The 25,575-nt window shown below is 35.9% G+C and overlaps 1 protein-coding gene across 1 annotated transcript in view; it reads left to right on the plus strand.

Annotated features, from left to right (window-relative positions):
- Positions 1-10,537: 10,537 nt before the first annotated feature.
- The window catches only part of roraa (RAR-related orphan receptor A, paralog a), a 302,985-nt gene continuing 287,947 nt past the window's right edge, over positions 10,538-25,575 (plus strand). The window contains exon 1 of the mRNA XM_082159839.1: positions 10,538-10,850. Coding sequence (XP_082015965.1) covers positions 10,697-10,850 — 154 coding nt within the window. The 5' untranslated portion in view covers positions 10,538-10,696. The remainder of the gene's footprint in view (positions 10,851-25,575) is intronic.

Here is a 25,575-nt window from a genome sequence, read left to right on the forward strand (position 1 = left end):
CTAGATGCCGCTAAAAATGACACAGTGCATCTTTAAGTTGAAATGACTTAAAGGGATAGTTCACTTTGAAATTAATTTTTGGTATGTTTTAGCTTACCTCAAGGGCATCCAAGATGTAGGTGTCTTTTTTTCCGCAGTAGTTTCAATTTTGATATTTTTAGGTCAAACCGTTCTTGTCTGTCAGTCATATAATGCAGGTCTATGGTCATTATCTCAAAACACAAGCACAGAGTCCAAATTAAAACAATTCCCCGTCGTCCAAATTAAACAATTCCCCATCGTAAGTACACATTGATGGTCTAAGACACGAAACGAGCGGTTTGTGTGGGAAAATGAACAGTATTTATATCGTTTTTACCCCTTATACACAGCCATGTCCAAGTGATCTGATCTGACGTGTGCGCAGACTGGTGCATAGATATATACACTAGATGTCGCCTTAAAGACATTCGTTCCAATGAACTGCCGTAGACAAGGCGACATCTAGATCACTTGGACATGGCTGCGTATAAGAGGTAAAAACGATATAAAAACTGTTCGTTTTCCCACACAAACCGCTCGTTTCGTGTCTTAGGCCATCAATGTGTACTTACGATGGGGAATTGTTTAATTTGGACGACGGGGAATTGTTTTAATTTGGACTCTGTGCTTGTGTTTTGAGATAATGACCATAGACCTGCATTATATGACTGACAGACAAGAACGGTTTGACCTAAAAATATCAAAATTGAAACTACTGCGGAAAAAAAGACACCTACATCTTGGATGCCCTTGAGGTAAGCTAAAACATACCAAAAATTAATTTCAAAGTGAACTATCCCTTTAAACATCCAAGTTGACTGTACTTAAACATTTAAGGCAGCAACTTTTTTTTTTTTTACAGTGTTGGTCCCAGCTTTTAACTAACAATGAACAATATACTTATTATATATCTTTTTTTATTTTTTTATTACAGTATTCATTAATATTTTTTAATGTTAGTTAATAAAAATACAACTATTCATTATTAATTATTATTTGATCAGGTCCATTTAATAATATTAATGCATATGACATTTGATTTTAATAAAATATTCTTAAATTTTGAAATTTACATTAACTATGATTACTAAAGCTTTAGAAGTATTTTTAGAAGTTCATGTTAACTAAATCCTAACAAATGGAACCTTATTATAAGTTGTTACCAATATATATATTTTTTTTTTAAGTAAACATCATAAGATCAACTTATTTCAATTTAGACTACATATTTTCATCTTTTCATACCGCAGAAGTGCAATTACACACAGAAACACAGCAGCGATTTATCTTTTATCACTGCTGAACTGACTATCATCTCGAAAATGAGGAGAAATGAGAGACATTATTTGCCTGACAGGCTTGTTATAAAGAGTAAATGAGAAAACATGTAAGCAATCATAGCGATGAACACCCAGACATCATAAAACGCTTTTAAATCACGGGACCTGAAGTCAAGAGGCCAAGCAGACTATGTAGAGATGATATCGGGGGGAAATCCACAAAGATTAGATAATAGTAGTCTAGTAATAGGAAATAATAATAGCAGAAAAAAAGGATGATAAAACCCTGATGACAGATGCACAACAAAACCTTCAGGCTGAACTAATTCAGAATGATTTGTTGATTAATACGCAGACTTTAACTTTTAAATAACAAATGACTGGCCATACAGATAACTGAAAAAAATACAGTCACAGACTTCATAAATCCAACCCCTCAAAATGATAGAATTTCAAATAATATATGTGTAAATATATCATTTAATGTGTAATATATAATAAATTAACTTAATATAATATTAATATAACATTAAATATTGTATATTTATAATATATAACACACATTTATATATATATATATATATATATATATATATATTATACTATGTAAATTACATTGTACATATGTTAATTTATAATATATTAGTAAAAATGTATGTAGTAAAGTAAGATAAAATAAATAATACAATTATTCTTCTAAACAAATTATTTAATAATTATGTTTTTGCTGTATTTTTCATATACATATTTTATTTACATTTTATATTATATTATCTTATTTATTATAAAGCACAAATCCATTATTTAAGCAAAGCAGTTCATTAAAAATTGTTAGATTTAAAATGATTTGAATATTTATATATATAAATATAAATTTATATGTAAAGTATAAAAGTATAGACTATTTATAATAAATATGGTATTTTTTAATATACTTATTTTATTTACACACATATTTATTTATATATATTTTTATATATATACTTATTTATCATAAAACACAAACTTCTTATTTAGGCAAAAAACATATTTAAAATGATTAAATACAGTTTGTTTTTTGTTTATATTTTTGTTTTATAAAGATTATACCGTGCAATTCTACATTCTTTAATGGCTGTGCTTCATTTATACAGTCTTTTTACTCTCTTTTTTCAAGTAAGATCCCTGTTATTTATTCTCCCTGAATCCATCCCCTACTAAAATAACTACCGTTGCCATTATGTAGAGAAAAGCACAACAAGCAATTGTCTTCTCCCTGAGATGAACAATTTAAAAAAGAAAAGCTACTGTAGCATGTCAAAGTCGATTCCTTATTGTGAAAATGAAGTGGCTGAAAACAGTCAAACGTTGGAGGGGCTCTTGATGTCTTGCCATTGCTTGAAGTTTGATCTTGCCGTACAGTTTGAAGATGGATTATAACATGGCTAGAGGCCATCGTCAGTGTAAACACACCATCTCAAACCTTGCCAGAAACAGCTGATCAAATCGGTAAAAAAAGATTCATAGCACAGATAGTTATGATACTGAAATCACAATAAGGCTGATAAAAATGGTGTAGAGTTATTTTAACCTATCAAAACTTTTTGTAGATGCACAAAATATAACTTTAACATATCATTCTAGTTTGACCAAAATCACCTTACAACAAAATTGACTTTATTCATGTAATTTCGTGCACAGAACCTTTATAGATCATCAATTCTTCAAAATGGATTCTGACAGGAAAATTCTGTCATCATAATACAGACTCAAAATTAACAAGCAAAAATTAAACTCTTGCTGATGTAAGCAATTCAAGTTTGGACAAAAAACAAAACAAAAAACCATCTGTCTGGGCATCTTCGCCTCAGTGGACCATCAGCTGTTTATCTATGAAGAAAGATTGATGAAAGTGGCCCTGAATTTTTTTTGGACACACTTCAATATGATACTTTAATGCTACAGCTTTTCTTAGAACTAACTTCTTATTTCCGGGACATTTGAGAAATGACTCTTAACCAACTGGTCCTGAAGGGATTTTTAGAGGACACAAAGTTCACACAGGTGTCCTTAAAAAATGAGTTCATCGAATTAACTATGAACATGTTGCACCAACATTTCACAAGAAAGCTTCCAAACACTTCTTGTATTATAATTTGAAACCTAAAACTTTTTTTCTTCTAAAATGACTTGCTTAATCACACTTAGTTTCATTTTATGTTATATTATAAAGACATTCATACATTTTGAATGTGGCATTAATACTTTTTTGAGCCAAAGTATATGGAAGTTTTCAGGCTAATGTAGCTTTATATCCATAATTAATGTATTTATATGTATACATATAGTCTGTAGAAGGTGTAGGACCATAAAATGTTCGTCCAATCATTGCATTTGGTCTGAATGCAACGATACGATGTCATACCTGCCTGTCAACATATGTATTTCCATACCTCCGCGCACCTGCTCTCGCAGAAATCACACGTCATCAGCGTGTTTCATGTTATGTAGAGTTGTAGACAGACGTCAGTCACAGAGCACCGCAAACGAAACAGCAGCCGCTTTTTACAGTTCCTCCTCAACCAAAACAACAAGCTTATGCTGCCGTAAGCCCGTTTATCGGTCCAATGGGCGGTCTCCAATAATACGGGTGAAGGTTTTTGTGCATTGGTAGGCGCGTTTCCATTACAGATTTGCGCAAAACTTTTGCGATTTTGTCTAAATGTCGACAAAAAACTATTTTGAAATGACGGCGTTTCCATTAACCGATGTTATGCGACTAAAACTTAATTTTTTCCTCGCGCAATAAGTAAAATCATTCCAAAAACCATGGCAACGGACATTGGTAGGTTTCCCAGCCACTGCACTAGCCATTATTATTAATCGAAGGAGATGTATGTGTGTTTTCAAAGCATTAATGGTAAGGAACGACCCTTATTATACTTGTGAGCGGCACATATGAGGTGTTTCTGAGTGTTTCTCCCTCACTTCGTGGTCTTGATTGTGGCATTTATTTGAGGTTTAGAATCCATTATACCTGTAATTCTTTTGTCTTTTATGAATTTAATAAAGAACTCTGTCTCGTATTCTGTCCAAACACACCGCGTCATCTACGTCAGGTGACCTGCAAATGCGCAAAAACTGTTTCCATTGCAGTTTTGCGAAATATTTCTTTTTCGAATTGCCTGAAAAACCACCTCATGTGAGCGTAAAAACTTTTTTGCGATAAATGCGAGTTTTTGCGAAATTGACGTGTTTCCTTTGGATGGTATTTTCCTTTGGTATTTTCAATTCGCAATTTCAATTTGCGCAATTTGAAGGGTAATGGAAACGTGGCTACTGTCTTTCCTTTTACGCAACACAACAAGATTAAATGAAATATTTTCTCATATGTATTACCTCGTGATTTCATCTGACTCCATAAATGAAAAAGGTTTTAATGATATCTGAGCATCATTAAAAGTGAGCGAACGTTTGATTATTCTTTTTAACTCTTTAAGTATATTTTACCCATTCCAGATTAAAAAACTATGTTGCTCAGAGGTCCTCACGTCTTCTGTTTAAGCGGGTCTCACGTACACAAGCTCATCGGTTTTGATCACCAAACAGAGGTAATTGCTATATACCTGAGATCGGTCACATTCACGTTTACACAATCAAAGATACTTTGGTATAGCCTCCATGGAATTGCATACACTTGAATTTAACTTAAACGTTTACTTCAGTAGAGGTATGGCCACTATTACAGATATAAGTGGACCAACATTACTTCTCTAATCAAATGTAACAATTTATTATGTCAGGTAAATGTGCCAATTTCATAATCAGTTCAAAGATAATAAAAACAAAACATCAAATGCTCTGGAATAAAGAGAAAAGATGCGAGCCTGACATCAGAAAATACATGATGCTGAGAGTCTCGGCCACTCTCAGCATCACAGGCTAATTTAAGCTACAAATCGCCACAAGCTTTCTTCAGCATCTCCCTAAATACTCAGACCAAGGCAGAGAAACCTCTTTTCAGATGTAAACATGAGTTCACAGTGGGAATTTGCATTAATCTGCGTCCCAGACGTACTGGGGACAGAGGTTGATTTACATGGATACATTTGCTAACAATGGGAATTTGTCTTGAGTTTACACCTTTGAGAGCAGGATGCCATTTGCCTGGAAGACACACCCTCCTCTGTGTGCAAGTTATCTCTAAACTCTTAAATACCTTATTACCTTTTGTTTTTACTTATTTGTGAATGAGACCTTTGTACCAGTCGCACTGCGACATTTCAAATGATACCTAACGTGTAATACTGTATGATAATTATTCACATTAAACCATATAGATTCTTGGGTGAATTTTGGTGATCTCAGCAAGAGAGAGAAGGAATGGGGGAAGAGGGAAAGAGATGTAGACTAGGATGATTCTGAGGTGAGACTTGCGTCTCAAATGGTGCACAAGAGTGAGTTCAAATGTTAATTTCCTTTGTTCTCAAAGAGAGTTGCCCTCTCTTTGATTATTTACTATTAACTAGAAATATTTGTAGGTTTGCTGGTAAATTTATGCTAGTCACTCAACAGGACTGCGTTCCACTTCGCTTTTAAACACGCACTTGCAAACTTCCCTTAGCACTTCCCCTCGGGGGAATCCCCGCCGCCATTTTGAAGTGTGTTCCACCTTGTGATGTAGACGAGGGAAGTTTATATGGACAGACTCTCGTTCCCTCGATTTCGACCGACGGAGCGAGTCTACTCCGATGTACACTTCAAGCAGCTCTATATCGCACAATTCAACTTCATTGTGACATCACAGCAGATCGCGCTTAACTGTAGTGTATGATATAATAATTATTTTGAGAATGAATTGCATAATAGTGTATAATATATGAATTATGTTAAGATTTAATCGCATAATACTTGTAGCTACCTTTTGTTCACAGTCAAAGTTTATAGGCTACTATTGATTTTTTTTTTGCCATTTCTTTTTCAACAGCTCATACCTATATGATTTTATATATTTTCTCCAAGAACAACTTATAATGGTGCATAAAACAAATTCATGAGTAAAAAAGGGGTATCAATAACAAATCAGCTCTATAGTGAATTCCAATTATACTGCCTTCTCCTGCTATCGGAAATCTCCTACTTCCCACTTTTGAAGTCATGATTATGAGCTCATCGCACTAAAATTTTGACTTGAGTGGGCGTTCATGTCCAATTTTTAACTAGGATATTACCGTATTTATTTACGATAATTCCGATAGCACGTGTGAAGGCAACATTAGTGCATTCATTCCATTTAAACACATTGCAAGGGTTCCGCCAGTAGTGGGCACTCGTGCCACCTAAGCAATGAAGCACAACCAAATCCACAAGACGGAGGGAAGTTAGCAAGTGAAGGGCATAAAAAATGTGGAGTGGTACGCAGCCCAGGGCTGCATTCAGCCCCGACAAAACGTTGCACAACGTTTTTTAAACAGAAACGGTGATGCGTTGAACACACTGTTCTGATGACGCAAGAGTTGCAACTATGGCAGCTGAGAGGGCCATTCTTTGTGTTCTTTATGAAGTCGGAGCCTGATGAAGTCGGTTTAAATATGTGTTTAATATTACAAAATATGCCCGATGTTACAGTTACTGCACTTGCCACCCAGAACAAAAGAGAACATCCCAGTCGAGTGAAGGGATTGCTGAAACTGAAATGGAAGCACACATCTTACCTAATTCAGACTAAAACACATCTATTTAGCCTCACATACTGACTTTATTTGTAGTTCATACTGTTTTAATACCCTGTATTTTCTTTCTCATTTTTAGGAAAAGCACTTAATTACCATTGTTTATTTCTATACCAATACACTTGCAATGAAGCTAAAAATATAAACAACTACATCATTTTGTTGATATCCTATATTTTTTACAATAAAACTTTCGACAAACATTTCTTCTAATATCCTCAGTTGTTGCGTATACCGAGCTGCACATAGACAGTGGAGCTGCATCAAACAAATTTGTAAATTACTTTACTTGAACCCATTGTGCGAGTTCACTTTAATACCGCGTGCTTTATATACATGTTGCTGCTGATTGGACTGCAGTTCTGACACACCCACCAAACAAGAGAAAACGTATCTCAAACCCCGTTGCACACCGGTGCACGCCGCTTCCAGGAAACATGACGTTCAACCCGGAAACCATAGCAAAACGTTGCGCACCGTTTTGAACTTGAACATGCCCCTGGTGTAGATACATCGTGATCAGTCACGAGCATAGACAGTATAAGAAATGGACAGAGTCATCTCATTGGAACTCAATTGAGGCAAGTGAAGCCCATTTTCAGCGATTTTTTAGGACTTCCGTTCCTGACGCGCAGACTCAAACTGAGCTTGACGACGTAGATGTGACGTGAGCAACCCGTCTGTCTTCTAGTAGCTGTGGCATAAGAAATCTGAATCATTCCCTTCCGAATCTTGCAGAGACGGAGAGCGTGAGTAGGAGCTGTCCACGAGCTAGGAGCAGGAGAAACTTTTGCTAGGTATTCTGTTTAATTATTTTATCATTTTGCCTCCACGTCTCCCCGATTGCCCGCGAGCTTCTCCTCCCGTCAATACGGTAATCTCTCTACTGTGCGACAGAGAGTCGCGTGGTTATGACGCAATCGTTAGCCTACTTTTACAAAAACTGTTTTTACGGGGCCATAACGTAAGCTACAAGGTAATGGAGCATTTTATACATTGTCGTGTTTCTTTAGAAATAAATAATGGACAAATGGAGTCTTCAAACGCCTCAGATGTAAAGTTATTCGCTGTCAAAGTGACGCCAAAATGAATGGGAGTCAATGGGATGCTAACAGCAGGTGAAGTTCTGCTACAAGATGGTGGCACGCGGCCGGCTTCAACTTCCGGTCGACTTCCTTCCCGCTTGGGTCACGAGACACATGAGAACCAATTGTTTTGAAGACGCGACGCACCTTCACGCGGCAAGTTTAAATCTGCGCATGCGTGAATACAATTGATACACACTGGCATTTGTTACCATTCAAAACTATGCTTTCCGAACTCTTGGAATATTGTTCAGCATTTGAATGAATTAGCCTATAATATTTTTATTTATTTATTATTTTGACATTCCTTTCCCACATTATTAATGTCTGTGTTCCACAGAATAAATAAAGTCATACGGGTTTTTGAACGACATGAGGGTGAGTAAATGATGAAAAAATTATAATTCTTTATCCATGAACAGGTGGGCTGGATCTCATGATATGTGATGAATTACTTTGCAAACAATTTAAAATAAGGTTTCATTTGTTAACTACAGTAGTTAACATGAACTAGAACACTACTCTACAGCATTCATCTTAATTAATGTTAATCTCAGCATTTTCTACATAGGTGTATCTCTTTTCGTATTTGTTTTGGTTAATGCTCTGTAAACTACCTTGAACATTTGTATCAACTAACATTAAAAAAAGTTAATAAATGCTGTTAAAAAATAACTCATTGTTAGCTTACATAAGTTAATACTTAATGTAAACAAATGAGACCTTACTGTGAAGTGTTACCATTTCTTTCTGACCTCTCAGCTAACTTAAACGTAACCACTTCGACGTACTCGTGCACGCGGTGAACTGAACTTGACTTGTTTAGTTTAAGACCATGCCAAAGTCCACGTGCAGCTCTCTGAGGGGGCGTGGCTCTTCCGCACTGATCACGTGCGTCATGCATGCTGTTTATAACGCCGCAGGGAGAGCTCGCGACTGCTGTGACACCAAACGAAATATTTCATTAATAAGGGCCCCTCAAGTTTGCTATTGTTTAGTATCAAAACACGCCCTCAACATACAGCTATAAAACCTTGCTTTCCCTGATAGGGAAGGGTGTTAAGGCTTTGATCAGCTGAGCTCAGACCAACTTAATCTACTGCGCTCTTACACTGATTAAACAAACACAACCAAAGTGACACTTCAGTTATTTTAGTCAGTGCACAAGCTGAATGTGTTGGTAAATGCAAGTTTATACAGTAAGAGGTTTAACTTGTGGATATGAGCAATAATTTCATATTAGCACATTATACGTGCTGTATTTGGGTTATTCTGCCAATAATAGCATGCATAATCAGAATCATAAAAAAATAAAAAAAATAAAAAATTGAATCTTTATTAACCCTTTCATATGCAAGGGAGGGATATAAGAAATACATTGAAATTAATTTCTTAGACCAAGTTACACACACACACACACACACACACACACACACACACACACACACACACACACACACACACACACACACACACACACACACACACACACACACACACACACACAGAGAGAGAGAGGCCTATTTATATGTCTGTCTTCAGGATTCAGAACCATTTAGAGGTTAAAACACATGGTACTTTAGAAATTATAATATAGGCATTATGCTGCCTAGCCTTGATATGTAATGTATAAATCTTACATTAGTTGCTAAAAGATGTGAAAAATAGTGATGATGGACATTTTTGCATGAATTTACTGTACACAGTTCACAGACAAAAACAGGGCATAAAAATGCATGTTTTCATTAACATAAACTTAAACGAATAAGGAAAAATAGAAAGAAAATAAAAGAAAATAGATGGTATGCAAAGTAGAATAGTTTGTACATTTTTTTTTTTTTTGTGATTTTTTTTTTTTGATTTTGTGTCTATGCATTATTTTACGTCTTAAAAAAGAGAGCTTAAAATTAGTATGTTTTCAAGTGTGGATATGGAATTGACAAAGAAAAATAATTTATAAAATATTTAGATATTAATATAGAGCAACCAAATGTAATAAGGCAAATGCTGTTATGTAATTTGCTAGTTTTGCTAGTATGTAATTTGCTAGTAGTGTGTGTGTTATATATATATATATATATATATATATATATATATATATAGGCTATATATCTTTTTTTTTTCTTTTTTTTTTTAGCTCTCATAGCCTACTTTTTGCCTCAGCTCATAAACCAAATGTGCAGGGATTATAAAAACGTATCCTATATCATAAGATCCTGTCAGAATGTCTTCTGTGCAGTAGCGCAAAATGTACCCTTATAAATCTCATAATATGTGTCGCATATCGGAAAATGTGCGGCTGTATCATTAGAACATGGTCAAAGACATGAAAGTTCCACTGTTAATAGGTCTCACACACATCCATTCATCGGCTATTGACAGTGTCTCCCTGTTGAGCGGCTGCACCGGAGCTCCTCTCTAGCGCTGCCAGTGGACAATCAAACACACACACCCACCTCTGTCTGTCTACACACTCGCCTGTTCAACATTTCTTACTTCTGCTAGAAAAATACAAAGCTACACCAAACCTCTGAGCTCTGAGTCGCATCGCGGCGCATCGTGATACACCAGCAGCAATAGCTCCAAAAGAAAGCACAACATGGAGTCCCCTCCAGATCCAGCGAGCGACCCGGGCAACGGCGTCTCAGAGCCGGTTACCCCGGTCAGGGAAACCCCGGTAAACCTGGAGACCCTCCGCAAAGCTGAGCACCAAGCCCCGGTGCGCAGGCAGAGCTGCTCCAGCACCAACAGAGGTGAGAGACATTGATTATTTGGAATCGATACGACATTGATTCTCCGTAGTATTGATGTGCAAAAACTTCAAAGTGAATTCATTTCAACTTGAATGGCGCGCGCGCCGCGTAAAAATGATTCCAGTGCGTTTGTTTCACTGGGAAAGCGCGTGGTGAATTAGAATAAACGGCATTTTATATGAAATATATCAGAATTGAGATGCTTTTAGAGTTGCTGTTTTTGTAACCGAATGAGCCTGCCATTGTTGGATGTATGACAGCACTGACACTGAAGACTAAAAAAAATAATCAGATTCGTTTATCAACCAAATCTAAATTTGACCATATGAAAGTTCATTTTGGATTTAAATAATGGTGTCAAATAATATAAAGATATGTGTAGCTAATGTACATGATAACAAGTCGAACTTATATGGACTAGACTGTTTAAATGAGACTGAGGCAATGGTAGAATTTGACGCGCACACGCGCAGTGTTTTTATTAGATGCATGTTTATTTTTTTAAGCGTTATATTTTTACGTTTCATTCATTGGTTGTCAGCATGCCTCTACTTGCCCATTGCACATTTTCTGATGCTGATCGGAGACACATCAATTTGCATGTATTATATATATAATATATATTTAAGGCATTTTAACTTCCCGTTATGATTTAATATGTAATTTTAAAGAATCTACGTCTAAATACTTGTGATTTACAGTACAGACAGTAGATTTCTAGCCACTCCCCCTTCAGTGTCTCTATTCAACTCATCCAAGTTCAGTGCAAAATGTATCAGACAAAAAAGTGAAGAAGTGACATGACACAGTGTAAAGTAACATTGTGAATCTGTTTTTGGGTTGTTATGTGTCGCGCTGAAGGGTATATTTAGAGGCTGATATGTTGAATGTGGAATGTAAGCTGGTTATGTAACAAGTTTTGCCATAAACAGAGCGAGGGGAAAAAAAATCATTCAATATCTGTAATGTTGAAGCCTGTGATTATTGCGTTTTGTACGATTGCACTGTGACAAATGCGTGTAGCGATACTTTGCGTAATGTCGTTTTGTTTTCGCTTGGTTTATTAAGTAACATTTTTATGCAAGTTCTGGATTCGAACTCGGGTCCACTTGCTTTGTAGACGAAAATGTTACCGCTGGACTGTGAAGCGAGTTGAGCGAGTGTTTATTTCCTTATGGATAAATTATTAATGTTTTCGTCTATGAGAAAATTTGCAGAAATGACGTTGCATAGCACAAACGAGTTTGATGCATGATTGAAATCCTAATGAATCAATAATAAACCATCCGTTCTCTTTTTCTAGCCGTTTAAAAGGACGTTGTTTCACTGTTGTTGCATGGTACTTTCCCAGCTCTGTGCAGTTATGTAATAGCAGTCAGAAGAGGCAGGTATAGGGAGGCTCAGTCCGGATGGGAGTTTTTAGGCAAGTCTGTGCCATTTTATTTTAAAGTAGGAGATTGACTTTGAGACACTCCTAACCTGCTGACCTATATTCACCCCAAACCATTAGAGCAGGACTAAAGTGCATTTGGAAGGGAAAGGGAAAAGAAAGAACGCCTTAGTCCTGTTATGTAACCCTTGTGTGAATGGGCAACGAGAAACAAAGCGTTCAGTGGAACTGTTCTGTTCTCCTGTGTTAGAAATCCACTTTGCTTTCGCAAGACTTGTACAACAAACACACCAAGAGATTCAACAGACCTTGTGTGGTCATGATGTCAGGCCGTTTTACAATGGCGGTTTGTGATTTATGATGTAAATTAAGTACGTGAGAGACAATTTGTTCTAGCATATTTTATTATAACATTTATACAGTCATACTTCAAATATGAATGGTGAAGCATTTATGTTAGTTGGAAGGAATACAGTTGTTTTCTGATTCATCAAGGACACACAATCACATCATTTTGGTAGTTGTAGTTCTTAACCTTTTAGCAACTTAAAAAAACTCTGCATTTAGAACTCATGTTTGTTTGAGGTATGATTCAAATTCTAGAAGTTATGTTATTCAAGTAATGTTAACCATACACCTCAGTTGACTCAATTGACTTGATTGATCAAAATCCATCATTTTAAACCCATAGGACATTTCAGAGGGACTAAAAAAATGCTAATTTACAATAAACTGAACAACTATTGATAATGCTGGTAGTTAGAGTGGCAAAAAAGTTTAGAAAAGTTGATACCCAGATGTTAGTTCATATTATGAATAGTAATAATATTTTAATATTATTGGTCATTCATAATTGACTATTATTGATTAATATATGAAGGTTAAATTATTTTTTTTCCAATATTTTTTTGCAGTTTTTTTTCAGCGCGATAGGGCTACATGATTGACATAAAAAATTACTCTGTAAAAAAAATGATATGATCAATAAGTTATGACGTTTTTACATTGCTTTAACTCATATAAATAAGTTAAGCAATTTGCAACTTTTTTAAAAGCCAGTTTAATGTAATTTAAGTCGAAATGACTTTTTAAGGTAGCGAAATTTAAGGTAGCAAATTGCATAATTTCAATGAAACACGAGATCCAACATTAAAAAAATGTACTAAACATTCAAAAAATAATTTACTTGGTGACATTCAAAAGTGTACACGTGACAAGTGTGATAACTTTTTATATTTTATCTTGGACTTTTGGCATCAAGTTTCATTGAACGTGATTTTTTTTTCTGATTAATTGTTCTGCCCCAATACACACTGTAAGAGACAGATAGGAAATGTTGCAACAATACATTTTCAGACAAGCTGATTTGTTATAAAAGCTTATTGTGTCCTTGGACCATACATTTGTTTTAGACTATACGTAAATATCAATGTCACACTCATTTTTAGCAGCTGTTACTGTTAATCATATGTTGGCTGCTTAAACACTTAAGATTGCGGTTTAGTCAGATCTTATAATTGCGCACAGTAGGACGCCACATGCCAAACTGGTTATTATTAGTTAACCACAAGCAGTTTGTGGTTTTGCTTGTGGTGTGTAAGTAAGTTTATTTGGCTTTCGCTGCATTGGCTGTGATTGTGGGTTTCGGAGGCGATCTCAGCGCAGGGATGAATTAACCACTTTTCCGCGGATCTATGAAATGAAGCAAACCACATTGCTTTGATCTGAAGTGAAAAGGGAATATGACTGAGGCTTTTGGTAGATTCAGGATGACCGGTTCAATTTCTGATGAAAATATACTGGGCTAACTCTGTTTCCGTTAATTGAAGCTTGCCTTTATGCATTCAGTTCGGTTAGTGTTATTAGATTATTCAAGGTCAAACATTTTCTACCCCTTTTATTAAGAAAGTATATAATACATTTTGAGGAAAGACAACCGTAATCCGCACTTTGCTTGGTTTTATGGCCAGATTAATGTATTTTGGTACCTTTTTGCCTGTGAGACTTGTTAAGAAATATTTTTGTAATGTTGACCTAAATGTCACCCAATAGACTTATTTTTGTACAAATAATATCAGCATGTTGAAACTTATGGACAGAAAATCTCAGGAAAGAAGTTAGTCCACACCCGTTGTGTTTCTCTTTCAGTAATTTATGTATTTTGCCTGTATTATATTTATTATAATTAATATTGTTTAAGTGGCCTGTTTGATTATTGATTAATTGCCTGAATGTGGTTATAAATAGTATTGCATTACAGCGACTCATATGGGCTTATTTTAATTACATATGTTATTATTAGCTATATTATAAACAATTCCTAAAAAAATAATGTATTCGGCTTATACTGTAAGTGACTTGAACAAAACAGAATTGAAACATTAATTGCAATGATCTGGATAACAATTAATCATCAGCACAAAATTGTGTTGGTCTAGTGGTGCATTACACGACACTGTTTTCAACAAAAAATGGAAAAATTTTATGCGTTTTGGCCGTTTATTTACTCGACAACTGTATTTTGGGGGCCTTAAAAAAAGCAAACTTTTGAAAACGGGTTTCAAAGCGCACTTTTTTAAAAACGATACCGTTATCGTCTCCGTGTAAACTACAAAAATGCGAATTTGTGAAAACGGTGACTTTATGCACATGCATGTTATGTGTTCAGTCTCTAGGCGCATAATGTTTCTTTACAAAGTGACATCGCCACCTACTGGCTTGGCAATATAATACAGCGTTTTTCAGCGTTTTTTCGCGGATCTGTGTGAACGGGGATTGTTTCTACCATGTTGTCGTCTGTACGTGAAAAACGCAAAGAAAAATATTTATTTTTATTTTTAACTTAAAGGAACCGTATGTAAGATTGTGGCCAAAACTGGTACTGCAATCACTTTCAAATTACTGTAGAGCGGTGTATCCCCTCCCCCTCCCCCCTGACTCGAGGTTGCCAGATAGGCTGGCATTTTTTATCCGACATGTTTGTAGCTGCAGCTGTGGTAACTAGAGCAGAGCTGGCAACCCGGATGCCGAAACACTACTGACTTCGTGATTGGTAGATAGGTGGAGGGTGGAGCATCAGGCCAAAACACAACATGACAACATCAACATCAGTTGAGGGCTGCAACTTCACTTTTAAATGACAATATCCTGGCCGGACTACTGTTGTCAGTGATATAAGTATTTGAAATGAACATGATTTCTTAATGTCTAGTGACATATCAGGGCCATTTTATGATTAATTGAAATACATTTCTTACATACGGTTCCTTTAAGGAATTGAATCTACATTGTTATTCAGATCAAATATATATTTGTCTAGGTTTATTGCACACATCTAAAATGATCCAATAAAAAAGTAAAAGATCAGACATTGTGGCTTAGTTTTTTTGCGTCAAACGTCTAAAGTATTCTGCAAATTATAATGCGCTGTTCAGACGGTACACTTAGCTTTGTCCACAGAAACCAACATCTGGATGTGAAGACATTTAGGAAGGAACTAATTTTCCCTTTTCATTTGTTTTACACAATGCCCACACTTGGCCTTTGACACAACAATTCTGAGTTCATTTTTGCTTGATATTATTCTTTTTACCTGTGCTTGTCCACATCCACAAAAGAACTCATAACATTTGACCTTACAGGAATTGAAAGGCAAAGCTGAAGAGCGGCACGTGATGCTTTAACCCTGAGGTGTTGACACTTCACGTCTTATTTAAGAGGAGCCAATTGATGGCGGGTCAGATGAGCAAGCACACAAATGCTTAAATCTTTTAGGGAGGGTGTTATGACATCTTTAATGGTCAGTTTTTATCTGCTATATAGGTTCAAGTATGTGTGTTGTAGCTTTAGGGCCAGGTCTTTTGCTTCCAGTTTACTTGTATAATCTCACGTGTAAGTGAAAGCAAAGCTTCTGAAGCAAAGCGATGCGTTTTTGTAGAATGTTAATGTCTTTTCAACATTGATAATAATAATAAATGTTTCTTGAGCAGCAAATCAGCATATTAGAATGATTTCTGAATGATCATGTGACACTGAAGACTGGAGTAATGATGCTGAAAATTCTGCTTTGCATCACAGGAATAAATTACATTTTAAATTATATTCAAATAGAAAACAGCTCTTTTAAACTGTATTCTGACTCTAAACTTGTGAAGGGTAGTATTCGTATTATACTCTGTTTTGGATGAGCTTTTAAGATTTTGGAAGAACTACTTCTTCGATCATTCTAGTTGGAGTAACCCCAAACAAAGGTTTGATTTCCAACCTTTTAGTGCACACTTCCATAATTACACACGTGTGCTTTGCGCACAAATCAAGGGGCTTTACATCAATCAGGTTGAGTAGATTTGCAGTGTCGTGAGCTTGTTTTAATGGGCTCTTTCCTGTTAACTCTCAGGCACGTTCGCCGTTTGTTTAGACTCAGGCTTGTTCGTGTTGCAGATGCACATGTGCGGAGCAGCGCCTTAACTTAATTTCTCCTTTATTGGAAGACAGCGGAATGACTGTGGGGTCTGCCATCTGTGAAGGACTAGCCTATAATTACTTATTAGTTGGCATGGCAGACAACAATATTTTGCTTGCTCCCAGCCTCGGTGTCAGAGTGTGATGGTGAAATCTGTCACCTGGCGGTGTGCTGATTGACTCCTTCCAGCAGGGGGGATTTTTTAGCGGCTGAATGAGCCAAGCTGAGCCCCTTTATTCAAACCGATATTGTACAATGACCCCAGCGTTTAACGTCGCATCGCCCAATGTGCTCGAGCGTAAAGGTAGGGTAGGCAATTTGTTTTTCATAAACACTTTTTGTTAACTCTCTTCATCTGATAGCAATCAATAATAGAAGTGGTCTAAATATTAAAACATGTATATATCTTCTGTGGAAGTCTCAGGACCAAAAAATGTTCGTCCAATCATTGCGTTCGGTCCAACCGATGTCCTACCCGCCTGTCAACATATGTGTTTCCATACCTCCGCTCACCTGCTCACGCAGACATCACATGTCATCAGTGTGTTCAATGAGGCTATGTAGAGTTGTAGACATACGTCAGTCACAGAGCAGCACAAACGAAACAGCAGCCACCTTTTACAGTTCCTCCTGAACCAAAACAATGAGCTTATGCTGCGTTCACACCATGTTGTAATCGTAATTTAGAGAGGTCAACCCCGCTCATAGCTGTTCATGTCATCAGACTCGGAATTAAGCGTTTCAATGTCAACACTATCAACGCTGAAATGAATCTGCAGCAGTCAACTAGAGCTCTGTAAGTTGTTTACGTTCATTATTATTGTAATGTTATGTGCTTTGAGACATGAGGTAGTTTAACACCGTCTCTTGTCCCTTGACGCTTTGCAGACTCTGCTTTGTGCTTGTGTTTTGAAGGAGGCGTAGTTTTGTAGAGCGCTCTCAAGGGAGGGTGGGATCTTATGCTTTCAAAGTTAGCTCGGTATTGCTAGCCTCTCCAAAATTGCCTACTCTGCCTTTAACCTGTGCAGTTTAACACATTCAACATTATACCACCCTGTCTGTTTTTTAAAGGAATGGATCAGGATCACCCAGAAAGAATGAATGCCCCAATGTTTTTTTATGTTTTAAAAAAAATAAAAATAAAGGCAGCCTAATATGTCCATGTAATTTTTTTAAATTATGCCGTGACAAAGTGTGACAATTAGAAAAGTGATGTTTTCAAAATTAAATAATTAGCTATTGTCAAAGGAAATGATTTCACTAATGCAATTTTATTAAAATATGTTTACAAAATGTTTACTTCAAGTTGACAGTTCAATTAAGTTATTATTTTAATATTCAGTTATTTATTTTAATAACGGACTGGTCACTCTTTTTATGCTATTACAAATAATGGGTACAGGAAAATTCAAGTTTTAAAAGGATGTAAGAGAATCATAAAAGTAGTTAAATAACTTGAAATTTAACACATTTTAAATTTAAATTTTTGGGTCAACTATTTCTTAAGGATATTTTGCATTGTAACATAATTTGCATGATAGTTAAGCACATATCCCCCCAAAATGTTCATTACCATAATGCATTGGTTTTTAGAGAAAAACATAAAGAAATGACAATGATAAATATTTACGGTTTGAATAAATAATGTTTTTGGCATTATGTTTTTAAATTTTTTTGGTAATGAGAATTTTTAACAGTAAATATTTTTCAAAAACAGTGCGTCAAATATGTTAACTTATATGTTATCTTATAATATGTTTCTTGAACATAACTTTGACAGACATAATAAATATGTAATTTTGTAAAATTATGTAAAAGGTTGCATTAATTTTTCTCAAGCTTTCTGTGCATCTCCTTGTGGATACCTGAGGGTCCCTGGACAATTATTTTATTTTTTTGTAAAAATAATCATTTTAAATTAATTTGTACACATTTAAAAAAAAAAAATGTATCATAAGAAAAAGAGTGGCCAGTATATAATTGTTTAGTTTTTTTTTTAAATATTGGTATAGTCGCACAGAAGGGTGAGTAAACAATGGTGGATTTTTCACTTTTGCATGAACTATTCCGCTTACTTCTGGCTACAGATATGCAGTTACATGCTGCTTTTAATGGAGCACACACCTCTTAATGGTAGTCTGGCAGTTCCAGTTGTTTTTGTTGGCTGGTCAGCAATATGCTGCTGGAAACCCCAGCGTGATACGGGCTCCAGTCACTGGCCCCAGTCTGAGGACTTTTAACGTTGCAGCCAGCGCTATTTTACTCTGAGGGTTGTGGGCAGGAGCGGTGGCGTATGTTTACCCAGCGATGACAGAAGACGGATGGGCCGTGGAGGAGTGGAGGCCTCTAAACAAGGTTTCTGTAGGAAAAAGCTCTCCTGAAGCCCAGAGCTGGTGTGTGCAGCTTTATCTGACAGCCATGCTTTCAGGAACCTGTGACATTCTCAAATAGCAGGGATTAGGATGTTCCTTGTGCTTGAACAGGCTTGTAGAGGAAGTCGCCCTTCTGTGCTTATCTGGAAGCAGTTGCGTCCCAAATTCTTGATCTGAAGTAAGGAAAAGGGACACTTGTGTTACAAAGCTTTGGTTCTCTCACAAATTTACTTTTTGTCATCATTTATAACACATATAAGTTTGGAACATGTATTCCACAATTACTGCCACCCCTACACATTCAAATGAGTAAAATTCTAACTGTAGTATTTTCCCATTTATATGCTTAGTTTTTAAGTTCACCTTAGTGATAAGTCATGACTTCCTGTTTCACTGGGATCTAAATATGAAGTGACACACAGGCCAAATTCCTATAGTCATCCATATAAAGACCTGAGAATACAGTATTATGTGTGACTAAAGGGTTGTTAAACTGCACAAATCATGAAATGGCTAAAAGATAATAGTTTAATTGTTGGAATTCTCATTTCCACTATCTGTACAATAATTAAAAAGTTGGAGATTTTAACAATCTACCTGGAAGAGGATGTGTGTCTATATTAGTCATGCACTGAGGAGGATGGTTTGGGTCGCCAAACAAACTGAAAGAATCAAAGTTGGAGAATTGCAGATGTTAGCTGGGTCAGAAAGTCTCCAAAACTATGATCAGACCTCACCTTTATAACCAAACTATAAAAAAGTAAGAAAAAGTTGCTGCCTTAAATTTTTAAGTACAGTCAACTTGGATATTTAAGTCATTTCAACTTAAATTACATTAAACTTACTTTAAAAAAATGAGTATATCTTGTATAACATAAAAAAGTAGAAAATTGCTTAAATTATTTTAATGAGTTAAAGGGGTGGTTGAGTGTGATTTCACTTTTCTAACTTTAGTTAGTGTGTAATGTTGCTGTTTGAGCATAAACAACATCTGCAAAGTTACAACGCTCAAAGTTCAAAGCAAAGGGAGATATTTGCTTTTAAAGAAAAGGACTACAACAAACGGCTGGTTGGGACTACACGACATTCCTCTCGGGTTAGTGACATCACTAACCCTAGAATTTACATAAACCCCGCCCCCGGGAATATGCAGTCCATGTTGAGAAGAGGAAAAGTTGTTGTATAAGAGTACATTTGTGAGTCAGCTCAAACTTTAGCATCCATCTTTTCACATGCAATAGAAAGTCACTCTGTGTGCATCTCACAACTGTTCATATATGAGCAATTTATAGATTTATCATGACAGAATATCCTAATTGAAGATAGTTAACTCCACATCAGCAACATAAATTCATCAACTAACCATTCAGAGATGTCCTGTTGCATTCTACATGTTGTCACTTCTTCTTGAGTCTCTCCATCCTTATCTGACTCCGTTTAACATTAAAGGCAGAACAGTTTCTGTCATTTCAGTGTGTCTGCGTGAGGTAACAGCAGCTGCTAACAGACACGAGCTCTTGAAACCCCACCCTCTGCAGCAGCTCATTTGCATTTAAAGGGCCAGGCACAAAACGGTGCGTTTTTGCAAACCCTCAAAAAGTGACAACTTTAACTTGCTATATAAAAATATCTGTGGGGTATTTTGCGCTAAAACTTCACACACACTCTCTGGGGACATCATAGATATATTTTACATCTTGTGAAAAGGGCATTATACCACCCCTTTAAAGCAATGTAAAAAACATATGTTGTCATGACTTATTGATCATATAATTTTTTTTACAGTGCACAAGTTGTTTGGGAAGGCTGCAATAAAAAGCTTTTGGTGACATCAGACAGCAATGTCATGCACCTACAGTTTGCCAGAACTTTCCGAGAGACTGGGTTTTAATGGTCAGAAATGGCCAAAATAAAGCTTTTTGGAAAAAACACCAGAGGTGGGTTTGGCATAGGCAGAAACGGCCATGGAGAAAAGTACCGTTCCTAATTTCCTTCCAAAGACTCTTGACAACTTGTTAGGATACACGGTATCATAAACTCCATCAAGTACCAGCAGATATCAAATCAACACCTGACTGACCCCGTCAGGAAGCTTAAACTGGGCCGTGGTTGCATCTTCTAGCATGAAAATGATGCAAAGTGAAGGTTTTGCCATGGACATATAGCAGTCCTCTGACCCAAATCCCATAAAAAACCTGTGGGAAGAGTCCACAAGCATGGACCTCTGAATCTGAAGGATCTGGAGAGATTCTATGGAGGAATGGCTTCAGATCTCTTGCCATATGTTTATCAACCTTATTACGCATTATAGGAGAAGATCCAGAGCTGTTATCTTGGCAAAGGGAGGTTGCACAAACTATTAAATGAAGGGGTGCCAATAATTGTGGAATACATATATTTCAGGAAAATTTGACTTTAATTAAAGGATTAGATTTTTGTGAATATTTTGAATGAAAGACACACAAAACACATTTTCACAGCCAGTTTTGCTCATATTTACCAAGGGTGCCAATATTTTTGGAGCCCACTTTACATACAGAATGTGCTTAACTCTCATGTTATCTCACAATGCAAAATATCGTCAAGTAATAATTCTCATCATTTAGAATGTGTTACATTTTAATGAGTTTGTCACACAAAGTTATTCAGTAACGTTTATGATTCTCTTACATTCTTTTAAAACTTGACACACACACACACACACACACACACACACACACACATATATTTATACATGTATATGTGTGTATATGTATACACCCCCCATATGTATATATATATATATATATAAATATAATAATAATAATAATAATAAATATACACAATATCTAAATAAAAACTTTTATGTTAGATGTGATTAATCGATTTGACAGCACTAAAACAAAGTAAATGTTTTGTGATAAAGTTAATAAAATGATATTAGTGACATAATAATAACAATTGTAAAATAAAGTATGATGATAAATACTTACAATTTGTATAAGTACATTTTGGCATCACCGTATTTTTATTATAGTAATGAGAAAGTAGTGGAAAATCCATTTAAATTGTCATTAAAATAATGTAACAATGAAAGTTCTTAATATAGGCTTTATGCTAAATATGGCATTTAATTTTTTTGTTTTACAGGGTCAAATTTGACCCAGCCATTTCTTGAGATTTCTAAGAGCCCTCCAAAAAAATTTTTACTAGTCATCAGCTGAAAATACCAACTTGGTCGAGCAAAGCCAAGTTGTGTTGTGATGCCAGGCGGACGTCCTGGAGTGAAGACCCAAAATGAGGATCACTGTTTGGCAGCCTTTCCTCTTGACATAATGATGCCTCCTCCCCCCTTCTTGTTTTTGATCATCAGAGGTGTGATGTATCACACCATGGTGTGGTTTAAGGTGGGTGTTATTACAATGTGTTTGCTCAAAGGTTAAGCTGTTTCATTTGACGTATTTCGTGTGTGATCGACCATAAACAATCAGTTAACTCAGTTAAGCGCCTTTCCTCTAAAGAGACGTCAGATTCTCGCTAAGTGCTGAACTGGTTTAAAAGACTGATCACTGATGTGGTTTATATTAGATAAACAGGGCAGAACAACACGTTAAAGCTGGGAACAATCAATATCCCTTAGAAGCCCTGAAATCCATCTCAGCATTTCCACATGAAATTATTGCTATACAAAACAACTCAAAGTCCATGGAGCCTGTCTAGTCAGACATTACAAAATCACCTTTGGAGTGAAGATATCATAAATCCGTTGATATCATGAGATGCTTCAATTGTAGTGTCATGTACAAAATTTAAGAAGAAGAACTGACGTTCTTTTTATAAAATGCTGTTGAGGTGAATACTAAGATCTAGAGTTAGTGCTTGGGTTTCTGCTCTCTGTAACACAAGTTTCATCTTTGATCCGCTTTTGGGCTTCAGGCAATGGACCTTGTGCTTGAAACACAAGACAAAGTAGTTTCTGTGTAATTTGTTCATAAAACTTTGTATAAATTGCTATATTTAAATGATTGTGACTGCTACCTAAGATTAAAGGTGGTATCAGTTATTTCAGGCCCAAAAATATTTTTATCACATTCATCTAATCTTTCCTAATGATCCGCTAGCTGCCCGCCCCATAAGCATGCCGTCAAAAAACCGCGTCTCTCTAGGCAGCCTAGGCTCTGAGATCTGCACACAAAAACAAATGGTTTAGCCAAACACTCAAAACCAAAACAAATAGTGTTCCAACCAATCACCGACAGGGGGAGGGTGTTGTGAGGTTTTGTGCTCGTGCATGGCTGCACGCGAAGTCAGAGCTGAAGAAAAAGCTGGCTCAAGACCTCACAACACCCTCCCCCTGTCGGTGATTGGTTGGAACACTATTTGTTTTGGTTTTGAGTGTTTGGCTAAACCATTTGTTTTTGTGTGCAGATCTCAGAGCCTAGGCTGCCTAGAGAGACGCGTTTTTTTGACGGCATGCTTATGGGGCGGGCAGCTAGCGGATCGTTAGGAAAGATTAGATGAATGTGACAAAAATATTTTTGGGCCTGAAATCACTGATACCACCTTTAAGTTTTATGTATAGTTTTACTTAAATTGATTGACAATTGGTTAAAAATTGTTTTATGAATGTTTAGGTTGTGAAATTGACAATTTACGTAAAAATGCTGCATGAATCTTGCAAACATTACTATGGAATTGATTTTGACTGATACATAAGGCAAGTTTTATAAATAATTTTACTTAAATTGATTGACAGTTGCGTAAAAATTGTTGAATGTTTTAGTTGTTATATTGATTGACAAATTACGTAAAAGTGCTTTACGAATCTTGTATAAATTGCTATTTAATTGATTATGGCTGCTAGCCTGGAAATCCTAAATCTTAAAGATTTAGATAAAGATAAAGAAGCTCGGCCAGCTCGAGGGGCGGCACCAAGCATGCATTTGAAAATCTCACTGCACGTAATTGGATAACACTACGACCAATCACAACAATAAACCCCATACGCTTATCTTCCAGCGGAGCTAACTGGTAGATTAGACTTAATTACCGTATCCGGTCGGCAAAACAGCAAAAACGTCCTTCTTGCAAAGGAACGATTCGAGCGGCGTCTTCTTGTTTTAGATAAAAAGCCAAGTCTAACTCGTTCATTGTAGCGGCCAAAGCCATTTCAAACAACTGGTGTTCATCCATAGGCATCTTGCAATGTTCACTAATGACTTCGCCGCCGCAGCGCTGTCGTCATCTCGCCTCTGGCCCGCCTATATCAGATAACCCGATGTGATTGGTGCAGCTCAGATCGAGGGGCATATTTAATGAGCATCGTTACTCGACACCAGAGTAACTCGCTGAGCAAATTCAAATTGTGCTCTCGCGAGAACTCTGGATTACCAGGGTATATGACTGCTACATTAGGCAAGTTTTATGAATAGTTTTACTTAAATTGATTGACAATTGCGTAAAAATATTTTTATGAATTATTAGGTTGAGAAATTGACAATTTACGTAAAAGTGCTTTTACGAATCTTGCATAAATTGCTATTGCATTGATTGTGACTGCTACATAAGGCAAGTTTTATAAATAATTTTACTTAAATTGATTGACAGTTGCGTAAAAATAGGTTTATGAATGTTTTAGTTGTTGAATTGATTAACAAATTACGTAAAAGTGCTTTACGAATCTTGCATAAATTGCTATTGATTTGATTGTGACTGATACATAAGGCAAGTTTTATGAATAGTTTTACTTTGAAAGTTGCGTAAAAATAGTTTTATGAATGTTTTAGTTGTTGAATTGATTGTATCAATTTATGTACGAATGGTTTTATCAATGGTTCTACACATTGAATTTATTCAATTGTTTTCTAAATATTTGATTGACTGATTGATAATTTGTTTAATTGACTGCAACAATTTACATAAGAATGTTTTAATTGTTGAATTAACAATTCCATATAAATAGTTTTATGAGTGGCTTCAGTTGTTGAATTGTGATTTACATAAAAATGGTTTGATGAACATTTGCACTCTGTGAATTGATTTGAACAATTTACGTAAGAATAGTTTTATGAATGGTTTTAGTCGCTAAATTCATTGCCGATTTACAAATGGTTTTATGTTTTAGTCATACTCATTAAATTAATTGTGACAGTTTATGTAAGAATGGTTGAAAACATCGTGGTTTAATGATTAAACCAAGATGTTTTGATTCACTTAAATTCATTTTGCCAGTGTTTCATAAATGAGGCCCAATGGTTATTTTATGACTGAATGGACAATACAATAGTACAATAGGACAATAATACTTCGGATCGAACCAAACATCCACTGTGATTTTGTCATCTACTCAGTGGCAATAGCTGGAAAACCTTTTCAGTTTTCGCTGAAATTTGTTGCCTTTGAAAAGTCCTTGCTTTTCAGGAAACTAGGTCTTAGAAAAGTTTTTCGAAAAGTTTCTTGCGCCATTTGCAAACATTTTGGCAAGCGTTTCAAAATATCTACCACCCAAGGTAGCTTAACTCT

The sequence above is a fragment of the Leuciscus leuciscus genome (assembly GCF_965113295.1).
Source record: "Leuciscus leuciscus genome assembly, chromosome: 25".
NCBI classification, from domain to species: Eukaryota; Metazoa; Chordata; class Actinopteri; order Cypriniformes; family Leuciscidae; genus Leuciscus; species Leuciscus leuciscus.